General features: G+C 34.0%; 1 protein-coding gene across 2 annotated transcripts in view; it reads left to right on the top strand.

The window, feature by feature from the left end:
• DOCK8 (dedicator of cytokinesis 8) overlaps positions 1-14,911 on the top strand; it is an 84,005-nt gene that overhangs the window by 27,148 nt on the left and 41,946 nt on the right. For both annotated transcript variants that reach the window (XM_026675520.2, XM_026675513.2), the window contains exons 13-21: positions 732-819; positions 2,692-2,854; positions 6,509-6,626; positions 7,894-7,964; positions 8,828-8,966; positions 10,293-10,394; positions 11,214-11,309; positions 12,446-12,680; positions 13,294-13,458. In XM_026675520.2, coding sequence (XP_026531305.1) covers positions 732-819; positions 2,692-2,854; positions 6,509-6,626; positions 7,894-7,964; positions 8,828-8,966; positions 10,293-10,394; positions 11,214-11,309; positions 12,446-12,680; positions 13,294-13,458 — 1,177 coding nt within the window. The remainder of the gene's footprint in view (positions 1-731; positions 820-2,691; positions 2,855-6,508; positions 6,627-7,893; positions 7,965-8,827; positions 8,967-10,292; positions 10,395-11,213; positions 11,310-12,445; positions 12,681-13,293; positions 13,459-14,911) is intronic.

The following is a 14,911-nucleotide window of genomic DNA, read 5'->3' as shown; positions in this document are numbered from 1 at the left end:
GAAAATAGGAATTAGGTTGTATTAGGTTGGAAGAAACTTGCAAATGGTGATCATGTGACTGGGACCCTGCAACCACATGAAGTATGCCTAGCAATGGAACTGCCATTGTAGGTTAGCATAGTCATGTGACTTCATATATTATGATTGTGTCACTAAGTGATGGAATTCTTGGTACCAATTACCATTGGTAAGTGAGGACTATCTGTACATAAATATCTGGACTGTTGAGCAACCGAATTGGCATTTGTGGGCATCTACTTAGGAAAAATGTCTCTGTTTAAAAACATGGTTTAAACATAAATCTTTTCATCCAATTGTGTATGGGGGAAAGAAATTTAATGTAAAAGTGAGATTGATTTGTTTATTAGAAAACTTTTAAGAAAATTAATGAAGCAGAAAAAGTTGGTGAAAAGTTCTGAATGTGGGGAAAAATCCCTTTTTTTTTTAGCCCTGTCAAGAATAGACTTTGGAAAAAAGGATACAGAAAGAAAGAAAAGAAAGCAGAGTAGAAGTAAAATGAGTTCAGGGAGAGAAAATGTGTGTCCTCTATGAAAAAATATTAAAAGATAATTTATTTCTCAATACTGTAGAATAAATGGAAACCAGAAACAAGGAAACTGACATTGTCAATAAATTTAAATCATACAATATGTTTTTATATGTAGTTAATTACAAATAAAGATGCAACTTAGTTTTAAACAGATCATTTTTTAATAACTTGCTCTTTCCAGGAAGGAGACAGGCTTAGTGATGAAGACTTGTTCAAATTTTTAGCTGATTACAAAAGGTCTTCATTGCAGAGAAGAATAAAGATACCAGGTATGCTTAATATTAATATTAGATACTCATACTATATATCTCACTTATTTTTGAGTAACCATTTCCACCCCCCCCAAAAAAACCCAATGGCTTATTTATTAAAGTTCCCCTACTCAAATGCTTGAGAGAACTACAATTTAATATGAGCAATGTAAGAAGCCAACAAGCATAGATAAGGATGAACTTTTCACCTGACCCCAATTGGGTTGTTTCCATTAATAACATCTGGACAGGTTTGTTGGAAAATACCATTCAAAAGTTGCTGTACTATGACTTATCACCCCAGAACGTTTTACTCTCAGGCCTTGAAAAAGCTAATTATTGGGCAAATTGAGGACACGGAGTTCCAAAATGATTTAAGTCCAATCACAAACATTTACTAGACCTAAGAACATGCCCAGAGATACTTGCAAACTGCTTAAGTTTAATTATTCTGAATAATATTGGGAATTCTATAGAGATCAATTTAATAGAGCTCTCTTGGCACTTTTAGATAATAGATGTAACAATACCCCTCAAGATAATATGTCATTTAAATATAGGAAGGTTGAATTAATTAAACATGTTCTTTGCATGTTTTATTCATTTGATCGGGATTCTGTTAATCAGATATGTCTAATTTAATAAAAAGAAGGACTACGGGTGACATGATAGCAGTGTTCCAATATCTCAGGGGTTGCCACAAAGAAGAGGGAGTCAAGCTATTCTCTAAAGCACCTGAGGGCAGGACAAGAAGCAATGGGTGGAAGCTAATCAAGGAGAGAAGAAACCTAGGACTAAGGAGAAATTGCCTGACAGACCAATTAATCAGTGGAACAACTTGCCTCCAGAAGTTGTGGATGCTCCAACACTGGAAGTTTTTAAGAAGAGATTGAACAACCATTTGTCTGAAATGATATAATGTTTCCTGCCTGAGCAGGGGGTTGGACTAGAAGACCTCTAAGGTCCCTTCCAACTCTGCTTATTCTGTTCTGTTCATTCTGATTTTAAGTCAAGTTTAATTCAGTCCTTAATGATGATAATAAAAACACATACCAGGCCATTGAATAATTTTTATATTAAATATTTTCTGCATATTTAGTCATGTAATTTTGCTTTTTAGCAAAAGGAACTTGCTGGACTATGGGATTTTTAAAATGATTGAAGTGAAGTACATTACAATGTTTTAAGTTTGGTTTATGTGGTTTGTATTTTTGTTTGACACTCTGATTTAAGACCATAATAAACTACTAAATAAACTACGTAATAAAGTACTATATCAGCCAAAATCAATATTAGTTCTGCATTTTCTTTCTCAGTGTAGCCAAACGGATGTTTGGGGGATGCTTATACTATAAATAGATGCTGAAGATGCAACCCCCCTCCTTATTGTCCCACAACTAGTATTTAGACACATACTGTCTCCATCCTAGAGGTAGCACTGAGTGTTCAATGACTTGTTATTTGTGGATTTATCCAATCTCTTTTAAAGATATCCAAGTATATTTGTCTTGTAGTAGTGAGGATGTTCGACCTTCTTAATGGAGAATTTCCATATGGAATTTTGCCTTCCCCAAGGGGCTTCTCTTAAACTAAACCCTGCCATTCTATTACAGATGATCCGATCCTGGCCATCATTAGCCTGAGATTTTTCTGTTATCTACCGCTTAGTTGGAAGGGATAAACCTGTTCTCATATACTTGTGCTCGTATGAATTTTAATGCATGCTAGATATTCTGTGGAGGGTAAAATAACGAGCTTTTGTTATGTCAGCCAACTTAGATTTATAAATTCTAGACCATATGTGAATCAGGCGTGTCAGATTAGGGATTTTCTTATGGCTTTCGTACTTTTAATGTACCACATCACTTTCTTTTTATTAATTTTCCTAAGGTTTGCTTAAATTGGAGGTCTCCCCTGCTTCAGAAGGTCTCAATTGTTGTCTCAGTCCAGAACTGTTACAAGTAAAGCCATTCACTGAAAATCGCAGTCGTATTTATAAAGAGATTTTGGAGTTTCCAGTACGAGAAGTCTATGTGCCCCATACTGTATATAGGTAAGATATTTTATCTATCTTGCTGAATTAGGAAAGTCGAGTGTAAATCAAAACAGATGGAAATAGTTTTGTTATTTGGATTTTCATGAATAAATAAGATGATTGAAAACATGTTTTGTCTGTATTTACCTTAGAAGATAGAAACAACAGCTGCTAGAGACAATAGTTCTCTAGCAGCTGTTGTTTCTGTCTCCCAAGGTAAATTATTTTGTATATTTTCTGCAGCTTTTCCTTCATGATGCTTTTGACATCAGTAGCTAACTCTATTTTATCCATGAAAGGAACTAGACCGTGGAACAGCTTGCCACTGGAACTGAGGCTGGCCTTCCTATGACAGTTTCTATTTTACCATTCAGAGTTCTCCTAAGTTAGAGTTTTTATGATGGTGTGTTTTAATAGTTAGTCTAAATTTTATTGTGTAAGAATGTTTCTAGGTTGCTAGAGCTACATAATTGGAGTCTCCTACACTGTACATGTTAAAATAAATACAGAAAGAAATATATACATAACAGGAACTGGACAAGGAAGAAAAAACCCTTCTAGGTTTTTATTGGTTCCCTAAGTTACCCTATTAATTGTATTATTATGAGAGGTTCTTTTCTGGATAGCTGCATCTAAGTAATGGAAGAAAGATAATTGTAAATGATGGTCTGATTATTATGGAATAATATCATATTGAAGTTTAGTTCTTGCAGCAAAAGTTTTTGTTTATTTTTCAAATGTTCAAAAAAGTGTGTCCCTTTTAATCAGTTCAAATAAAAGTATAATGCTTTTTCACATCATTGTTTCTGCTGCTTTTACATGTTTGGTTTTCTAGGTTTTCAACTTACAATTTAAGCAGTGTTTGCAAGTTGAAGTTCTTTAGTTCTTTTATTCAGAGCAGCAGCCAATTAGCCATATTGTTTCCCAGGACTTCCTATTCCTCTATTTCCCCCCAGAATTACACAGAACGATCTCTGAATATTTTTAGCCCTGATTGGATCACTCTCATTAAAAAAAAACAACCATTCCGTACAAGTACTTCTACAGATTTGTATTTTCCTTAAATTCACTGATTCTACTGAATCCAGTTCTGACCAGTAAGTCATTGTAGTCAAGGCTTGGTTGGGCCACAAGAAGATAATAGAAAATGGCAAAAATGGTAAATTAGGACCCAGTCTATGTTCCTCTTACCAACTTTGGAAATGGCTGTACTCTCAGTAGCTCTGGCATGATTTGGGCCTGTGCCAAGTCACTCCTGGTCCTTCCTCTTTCTGTTTCCTGCTGAAATTCAGTGGAAAATAAAAAGCAAGATTCTAGACTGAAGAGACCTTCTTTTTTAATTAATCCTAAGCCATTATTTTTCCTAGTAGAAAAAACATACAGGGAATCTTCGGTAGCTATATTCTTCACTACATCATGCAATGAAAGTTAGCAGAGCAGGAAGAAATGGAAGAACCAGCAATATCGGGGTTATACCAGTCAACCTTTTTTTAGTTTAGGAAATTATTCAGAAAATTATTTAGAAATTCTCTAGCAATAGAGACTTGAATAGGCTTAAACTCATTTCCCAACTCTCTCTCTCTGTATGTATTACATATAACAAAGAGAAAGTCAAGCCTTTGTTTACTGTAGTTAGTGAAATACGAATAATTATGTTCAATATCTTTTGCATCAAAAACTACCTGCACGGCTTGATGCAAGTTTAAACAGGTAGAAATTCACACAAACCTCTCTCTGAATCAGGTTAAGAAATAAGCTTGGTTTTAAAAGAAGAGCAAGGAAATGGGGAACTGTGGGGTTTGCTGTCCATTTTAACTGTTTTGAGGCCTATGTTGTGTGAATGACAAAGGTAGGTTCCTCAATAGAAATGCATCTGAAGTGTTGTATGGTAGATAGAGTTTATATATGTTGCTGCAAACAGTGCTGCTACTTAGAGAACCAGGACTACTGATCTGTACATGCACACTATTTTCTAGAGAGTCCTTGTGTATGTATATATTTCAATAATACTGTTTCAAATGTGGAGATTATTCAAGAAATGATCTGCCTTCAGAATTAAAACTAGTATAAGCAATGTTGTGCTTGATCTCTTCAAATGGAAGAATTGCCCTATTTTTAGCTCTCTCTGCTTCACAGCAAAAGGAAAGCATTCAATAACACAGAGTGTTTTTGGAAAGGGATTACAATGAGGAATGGTGAAGAATTAATTCTGTAGTGCTACTTTTTATCTATTTAAACAAATTGCTTTACAATTTCATTTTTTAAAAGTAAGATAAAGATTGTACCTTCAAAAATACATTAAATATCAGTCCACTCAAGAAATATTTCCTGGTATGCGACAAGAACAGACTTTGTCTCTTATTCTTGTATTTATTGTACCTCTAGAAAAAAAAATCTTTATTGAATTTAAATCAAACCAGACCATTTTTAATCATATTCTACTTAACATAATTCACATTATAAGAAATAAAACATTCATCAGTGACCTGTTTGTTTATTGCAGCACTTTCAGCTGATTCACCATTTCTGACATACTGTAATGATATAAGAAGGAAGTCATGAGAATTATGGTGTGTTGGCAACTGTGTGAGAACCTGTATACCTAACTGTATTAGAAAATGTTTCCCATTTATCAAGTATGGTTCTAACATATTTATTCTTAAGACAGCCACCAACCTAAATAAATACTAGCTTAAGAATAGTCTATCTTTAGGTCCCTGGTGTTTTATGATTTTGTAAAATGAGAGATGAGGTGGGTGAGATGTCAATGCAAAGTGAATGGGTCCATCTTATGTTAGAAGCCCTTCTAAGGTCTCTGGTTTTCTCTTGATTTGGTGGAACTGTACTTTAACATTTTCATTAGGATAAGCGTAAAAGTTTTTGGTGTTAAAAATCAGATGTACACCAGATCTCCAGTTTCAACCAGATGACTACTTTATTAAAATATATCATTGCAAATGTCAAAGAATATCCTGTATCACGCACATAGCAACATTCTGAAATATTTTATGATTTTTTTTCTTTTCTGGAAAGGGGCTCATTAATTTTTAAATAAAATTGCTTCAGAATTGCACTCTTTTGACCCTAATTCCCAGATATGTTACATGGTTTGAACGTTATTTTCTTTAGCATCAGTAGCATTCACAGGACAAGATTTTGTCAAAATTGGCAAGAAGGCAAACAATGTCACAATCCGAGCCTCACCCATGTATGTATGTATATCTCTTGCATTCAAAAGAGAATGAGATTTACATTGTGATGCTTTGTCCATCATCTTGTCAATTTTGGGTCCCCCCACTAAATATCTCTCTTCTACATCCTTTTTTTTTTGGCCTTTGATTGTTTTGTTTCTAAAATAAATAATTTGGAGAGGAACGTATTCTTTCACTTGCCTAATATTCCAGGAAAAAAAAAACCAAAATACATTACAAAATTATTTTTTTCATCCTTTTACTTGGAGACAAATGTTTATTCTGGCTTTCTAAAAGGGATGATCTAAAAGAAAAAGGTACATTTCTTTGTCTTAAAAAAGTGAAATCCACTTTCAGGATTTTTGTAAATTAGTATTTCTCTTGGGGGGGGGGGGAGTGTTGCTGATAAAGAAAAGGAAAGGGAAACTAGCATAAACTTAAAGTGATCGTCATCATCATTATCATGCTTCTCTCCCCGCAGAAATCTTCTTTATGTGTATCCACAGCGGTTGAATTTTGCAAACCGCTTGGCTTCAGGACGAAACATTACCATTAAGATTCAATATATGTGTGGAGAAAATCCTTCTTGTGCAATGCCGGTAAGAAAGTCCTTTGTTCTTTTGCCTGTTCAGATTCTGCAGAATTATTCAGATCTGTTTTCCATACAAATTTCCCATATATTGGCTCTTGTCTGCAATAAATGCTTCCAATTATCTTTGGATAAAGCCAAACTTTTCCAGAATGTTGGCACTCCTTTCACTTAGGAGATTTTTTTTCAGCCTAGCAAGCAACAGGACCCTGGAGATTTCTCTCTTGGCTGCATGTTGCAATTCTGGAAGCGGACACTTGATTTCCAGAGGCCAAATTGCATTCTGGTGCCCAGAATTATAATTGTGCAATGGGTGATAGGCATATGTGGAGTAGGCCCAAGCATTGCGGTGTCCTGATTGAGGAAGGGGATATGAGGGGGAAATGTTGCAGTGGCCATAACTTCAAAATGGGTTTATGTAGTTATTGGGGAGCCTATGGTAACTTTGAACAGCTGTTAAGTGACTGGTCATATCTCAAGGATTACCTGTATGATCAAAGAATAAAAATTAGCTATACTCTGATAATTCATTTGCTAAAGCATTATTTTGAGTATAATTTCCATTTAACAACTAGCTATAGAGTAAAATGCTCAATTTCACTTGATTGGAACTTTGTTTTACATACACATAAACAAACGTATATCCCAGGAGCTCTTCACAATTATTTTAAAGCCAGGTGGACTACCTTTTTGCCACTAACAGTTGAAAATTTGTGCCCAGCTTTCAGTTGTATAATCCCTGAAGATGTCTGTGGACTGCAAAATATGGATTGATGAAACATTGTGGTGTCATCAGCCATTCAGTCATGTCTTTATGGATCAGCATTCTGGATCATTTATGGATCATGCCCCTCTGTCTCTCACTACCTCCTTCAAATCTATCATGGTCATCTCAGTGTCATCTTTTATAGTGTGTCCAGCCAGGGCTGGTGGACATTATAAAAATTATAAAAATAAAATATGTATATAAAAATTGGACCCTTGATGGAGCAGTGGTATGCATACCTATACCTTTCTAAGAATATGGATACTGACTGTTTTACAATCTGCCAATTTAAAATCTGAGTTTCCATGTCACCAGTTAAAGAAATGACAACATATCTATTTTATGATTTTTATATTTTAAAATAATGGCTGCATCACTTCAGTGTGATCAGAAATAAAATCAATATTGCCAATTTCAAGTAATTTATATATTCTGTCCATCCAAAAAATATCCTTGGATCATGGTAACTTTTTACTTTGCTTCATTTAATGAATTATATTTTGCTGTCTAGGTCATATTTGGAAAATCTACAGGTCCAGAGTTCATAAAAGAGATTTACACTCCTGTAACATATCATAACAAGTAAGGTCATTATTATTACCATCTGTATCCTTAGGCTGAAATATACAGTATTTGCATAACAGTTAATAGTTATAAATGCTGGGTGGAAAAAAAGAGCTAAACCATTTTCATTAAAGGTGTTTATATTCAGTAATTAAAATAGTTACTATACATTTTTTTTCTTGAAACAACAAAAAACCCTGAACAAGGAATTAAAAAAAAACATAAAAAGTTAAGACATGGTGTTTCATGTTACTTATGAGTACTTGTTCAGTATAATCAGGAATTGACCATGCTTTCTTTTTATCTCCCATATAAGTGTGAATTTTCTTAAGCACAGTTCTACTTAACATTGGATGTAGTGATATCAATTGTGGATAGGGCCAGAATTGTCAATTTTGGATTTAAAAATGTATAAATGATTTCCATGTTAATATAATCATTAATTCAATAGTTAATTACTATTAAATCTGGCAGGACAAAATTTTGCTTCCCCATTATTGCAGCATAAATCTATGCTGGTTTTGGTCTACGCTTATCAAAGAAATCACATTTTAATTATATTTATTGGTAAACAATTTTATATTTTGCCTATATAAATATAGATTTCATCTTCTTCTGGACTTGTAGCAGCAATTTCTTGGTCTTTTCTTCAACTTGGGTTAGATCTATAAATTCTATAACACTTCTTATTTCTTTTCATTATTTATGATCTCTGTGACAGATTTATACTATCACAAAGCTTATGATATGCTATATACTAAAACTAATAAATAGGTAAAGAAACTTGCAGTTCTTTAAAAAAAGGCTGTATGTTTGCTGCTTACATATCAATACAAATACAGAGATACAGATATAGATATCTGTTTGTTTTAAAAATACAGGTGTCCTGATTTTTATGAAGAAGTGAAAATTAAACTCCCAGCTAAACTGACAGAAAAACACCACCTGCTGTTCACATTTTATCACATCAGCTGTCAGTCAAAACAAGGAGCTTCTGTAGAAACACTCCTGGGTTATTCAGTAAGTCAGTTTTGGTTCCTATCAGCAAATTCTTGGAAAAAATAATTTTTCATTGTTTCTTGGCAACTGAAAGTGCTGTAAAATTTCATTTGAGTTTAGCTTGATTCCTGGTGAGTTCATGGACACATGCATGTAATTTTTCTTGGCAACAGTTTAAAAAGTGCATTATTTTCTTGGCAAATGTATAGAAAGAGTTTTCCATTGCCTTTTCCATAATTTAGCCTATTCCTTGGGATTTTATGGTGTCACTTTCCAGGTGGCCCATCCTGCTTAACTTTTAAATCCAGAAGCAAACTTGGTGAAGTGCTTCACATGCTGAGACCCTTCTGTCCACTATACAGAAACAAAATGTCAAAGAAGCATGCGTGAAACATAAATTATATTGTACTACTCAATGTGCAAATTATTTGTAATTGTCAATGGAAGCAAGCTATTGTTTGTCACTTGTGTTGCATGTTTATCGCACAAATCTGTAATCTCTACCTATTTGTCAAAGTAAAACTTGACACATTTTGAGGCATCTGTTTAAGATGTATGGGTCTATATTGCACACTTTTCATAAGTGTCAGTGCACAAAAAAACAACATAGAGCTTTGTATCACCTTAAGGACTAACAAATATATTATTGCAAAAGTTTTAGTGGTTCATAGTTCACTTTATCAAATAACCTCTAAGGGCTTTCTTGTATATTGTATGTCTTTTGGGTATTACATGTATTGCATAGGTACATGCATAGCAAAATATTGCATGTAGTGTTTCATGGGTGTTTCACATCACAGCAAACATAATGTAATATGTAATATCACATTTTGTGCATAGGTTAAGGTTTTATGCAGGGATTTTAACTTAATTCTGTCTGAAGTTATTTTGCCACAAATTACCTGTATATCTCATAGTTTGCACCATCTATAACATCCATGGGGTGTATATCATATACCTTTATTATCTGCATGATGTATATCTCTGCTACTCGGGCTAGGAATAGATGAGGGAAAGTGAAAACTCTGGTACAAAAGCATATAACTGGCCCATGGGAACTTTTCCACACTTTATGCTGGATTCTTGAAAAGTTTTGTGATTTGGGGTGGGAGGGAATATTCACAAAATCAGTAGTTTTGAGAGGGGCAGTTTGGAAGCAGTAATGCCAGTAATTATATTTGAATGCCAATAATGAAACTGATAGACAGTAAAGGTCTTTGCAAGAATGAATGTGGAAAGAAACAGATTCCAGTTGATTTCTAATCCATTTTCTTGGCATGTAATTAAGCCTTATCAATCGTTCATACAGTAATGATATAACTCTCTTTCTCTCATCATCTGTTTCAGTGGCTGCCAATTCTGTTAATTGATCGGCTCCAAACAGGACATTATTGCCTCCCTGTTGCTTTGGATAAACTGCCTGCCAACTATTCAATGCACTCAGCAGAGGTAATGAGGAAAAGCACCAAGAATCATTTTGCCCAAGGAAAAGGACACAATTAACATTTTTCTCCTAATATTATAACATTTGCTTTTCTTAAATGGATGAACATATACAGAGACATGTGATTTAAAGACACAAAAATACATCGTAGAATAGTGGTTCTCAATTATTTTTGTCTTAAGATCTGTGTATATTTAAAAAAAAATTAAATTATAAAACTATCTAGTTACAACTATTAATATTTTCTATATTAGAAATTAAAATGGAGAAATTTGAAAATATGTATTTATTTTTAATACAACCACCATCCTGGGGCCCTCCAGACTATACATTTTGAGAATTGCTGTCTCATAATATTTAAATAACATAGAATTTTTGGAATAGGATCTGATTCTATAATGTGAAATGTGAACAGCTTTATTTACAGGCATTGTTAAATTTCAACAATGAATTGGGTATTTATTTTGAATAAAATACATACATCAAAACATTTGGCTCATTTGGTTACAGGTTAGATATTTTTCAATTATTCCTTTAGGCTGGTACATTAGCCACATTATAATAAGGAAGAATGATGGAAATTGGCTTATTTTGTGAGATGAATATTTTGAAAGGGTGCCATACTGGGGAAGATGCCACAACTGTATGAATGTAATAGCCTGGAAATGGTCTTGAGTTGAAGTGGCACCTGTTAAATGTTAACTGTAAATATTTTGTGTTCAGTGCAAGAAGATTCTCAACACCAAGTAAACATAAATGTGAATGCATTGCCGTTTGTATTGTCATCACGTATCTTTTGACCACCAATGTTGTCTTCCATATAGAAAGTTCCTCCACAATCTCCTCCTATTAAATGGGTGGAAGGACACAAAGGTGTGTTTAACATGGAAGTGCAAGGTATATCATCAGTTCATACCCAGGTAAGAAATTGGGGGGAGGGGGTTCCATTCATGCAAAAATTAATCTGTTTTTCTTTTTCGAATTCATTCTTTAACTTCAGTTACTTATCTTTAAAACTTCAGATTTCACAAAGTTGAGGTTATCAAATATAGAAAGCCTGAGTAGATTAACCATTGTCTATCTAGTTAAACCGCAAAAAAGGTGAGCTGGAGTGATAATACATCTTATGTAAATGTGTAATTCCATGATTCTTTTAGGTTAGGGTATTGTACACCAAATTGAGCAATCAAAGTAGCCTTCTAGGTGAAAGTGGATTCATAGCTTTTAATTAAATTCACATATAAAAAAAATAGAGAGAAGCAAATGTCCAGTATGACTGGTACCTAAGTGGTCTGAACAGTCAGCAAAGATTTATACCCCTCTTTGGCAGCTGCTTCATAGCTTTAAAATAATGTATTTTAGTGTCTAAGTGACTGTTAGTGAATTTTAGCTATGCCAGACTTATGTCAAAGCAGGTCCAGGTGTAATTGAAGAATTAAAACAATTTTTTTTTAATTTTGTTCAACTTGAAGATGATTTTTTTTCTTGTGGACATTTTCTCTCTCTGAAAGATTCCTTTCTGTATCTCTTTTAATTTTGCTAAAGAAAAATACTAATATTCACAGGGTTTAATAGTGTTCATTGATATGCTATATATATATATTATTTTCATATATATATATATATGAATATGAAAATAAGCTTGCAAGTTGATTTGGAGAGCCAGAATTTTTGCAAGAGAAAAAAAAAATATTGGCCTGCAAATGTTGACATTATTTCATGGTTTCAAAATAAAGCATCTAAGATTACAGTTCCTTTTAAAAATTACATAAGTTTAGTGAGTTGGATCATATTAATTTTGGATTTTTTAAAATATTGTTAAGTAAAAGACATTAACTCTTAGACTAGCTACATCAAGATTGGGAAGACTTTAAAATTTGGTTTCTGCAAGACCTGGATTGGTTCTGAAGATGTAAACTGTATGTAAACTATAACTGCAAAAATAGAAAAAATACATGTTTCCTTTTTCCACTGTAGTAAATATGTGACAGGAGCAATTCAAGCTCTATAATAAGCATTACACATCATTCATACTTTTTGGGGGTTGTGTTTATAGGACAATCACCTGGAGAAATTCTTCATCCTGTGCCATGCACTTGAATGCCAAGTTACTTTCCCTATCCGAGTGCTGAATGAGAAAATCACAGAAGCCAGTCTGGAACATGAGTTGAAACTCAGCATGATTTGCTTGAATTCTTCCCGCCTTGAGCCTCTGGTGCACTTTTTACACTTGGTGTTGGATAAACTGTTCCAGTTGTCTGTCCAGCCCATGCTTATAGCTGGCCAGACAGGTATGAAGCATTGCTGTTGATTTCAGAACTCATAAATCTTGTGTTATTTGGAATGTTTAAAAAAATACTAAAGCATGTTCTTCAGATCAAGCAAGATTGATATAAAAAAGCATAGAAATCAGAAATTGAAACTTTATAAAAATTTCTTCCTTGATTGATAGACTCTCTCTGCCACACCATATAATTTTGCTTTGTTTTATGCAGATTTCATAAATAAAGGTTTGAATACAGATTCAGGCTGAGTAGACTGATCAGTAGATCTACCCTAAGTCTGAATGAATTTGAATTTAATGAGTGAGTTATCCCTATTGAGTTTTGGTTCTGTTTTCCATCCATCCCATATTGAGAAATATGCCCTATTAAGGCATTCTTAATGATATGGGTATTTTTTTCTACTTCTATTTTATTTAAGGACTATGTGGCTCTGAAGTGTAAATGTTTTACGTATTCATTAAATGTGGATTGGAATATTTTATTCTCAAATCATTTTACATTTCCCAGTGCCAAATTGTGATGAAATAAATTGAAATTCAGAAATGTTCTTAGAAAGTCTACAAAAATAAGTCATGTTTACATATAAACTCAACCAGGAAAATTATTTTGTTGTTTCCAGCAAACTTCTCCCAGTTTGCCTTTGAGTCGGTGGTGGCAATAGTGAATAGCCTCCACAACAGTAAAAATCTGAGCCAGGACCAACATGGGCGAAACTGTCTCCTAGCATCATACGTGTACTACGTGTTCCGTCTTCCTGAAGTTCAGAGAGATTTTGTCAAACTAGGTATGGTTGCAGCCTCTTGTTATTTATACTTACAGGTAGAAAATCGGTGCTTATTTACACTAGTTTACAGGTAGAGTTTATGAATATTTTATCAGATTTAAGCTCCAGTACAGGAGTGTTAAACTCAATTTCATTGAGGGACGCATCAGGGCTGTGGTTGACCTCAGCGAGGCCGGGGAGGCATGGCCAACTGGGTGAGTATGGCCAACTGGATAGGCATGGGCAGCTTGACATCATTCACTGGCTGTATCTGACTGGGTGGGCATAGCCAACTGGGTGGATATAGATGACTGGGTGGGTGTGGCTAGCTTGATGCCACTCCCCAAACTGCTGGCATGTTTCCTTTTCGCACAGGGTAGACCTCTCCCTTATATTTTCCAAGACAGCCCTGTGGGCCGGATCTGACTACATTGCGGGCCAGATCTGGCCCACGGGTCTTGTGTTTGACACCTCTGCTCCAGTGGATTCCATAAGTCTTGCAACAAATACTGTAAGATTCATTTCAAGTGAAAATGATGATAGCAAAACTACAGGATATTCAGCACACCTGGCTTAGCCAGCCTCCCACTATCAAGTATATTTTATGCTGCCCTTACTCTGATTTGAAAAATTGTGTAAAACACCATCTGGTGAGGTCTGTGGCTTAGAAAGACACAGGGTACCAGAGAGAGGAGAAAAGAGTGTCAGAGAATGGGGATCTCTATCTACCTTTAGCTTTATCCACAAACATTCTAGGCAACAGTCAAGCTTGCAGTAGATTAGTAATTGAGAATATGGTATGGCATCCTTGATTTAAAAAAAAACAACTTGCCAATTATCCTGTTTTTTTTTTTTTTTTTTTAAAACAAGTTTTATTAAAAGTTTCAACAACAAACAAATCATTACATATTAAATCTTTACCTGTCTTTCTACAATAATTTCCCCAGTATTCTCATAAAACACAAACAAACACAAACAAACATAAAAAATCTTTTAGTAAAGTACCTTGGCCCCAGTTACCTCTCTTTGCATGGGCTAAAATAATAGCGCATATCACTCTTCACAATTCTATCTTATTTAATCCATCTTAATTAAATCATTAAATTTGTATCTTTTGCCCATTCATTATCCCTCTATCTCTTCTTATAATAAAAAGAATTTCTCCTGAAATCACTAATCAGAGTATGATGCCTTTCTATCCTCCCCTAAGTTAGTAAAATTAACATTCAACATAACAAATACCCAATTTGGTTCTGCTTGGTACATTCTATCCACCAAAAATGTTTAAATACATTGTATCCTCTTTTCCTTCGATATTTTATTACATTTTAAAAATCAATCATTATTAAAAACTTCAACATTTTAATTTCTTATTAAATCTTAAACCATTCTAATTTACTATTTCAAATATAAATGTTACAATACCATCTTCTGTACCTTAGCAGAATCTTTCTTACAGAAATTTATATTTCAT

This window comes from Notechis scutatus, chromosome 2, assembly GCF_049901735.1.
Source record: "Notechis scutatus isolate UNSWTSFEM ecotype Mainland chromosome 2, rNotScu1.2, whole genome shotgun sequence".
NCBI lineage: Eukaryota > Metazoa > Chordata > Lepidosauria > Squamata > Elapidae > Notechis > Notechis scutatus.
The sequence above is the reverse complement of the archived record's forward strand: the minus strand, read 5'-3'. Positions and strand labels throughout refer to the sequence as shown.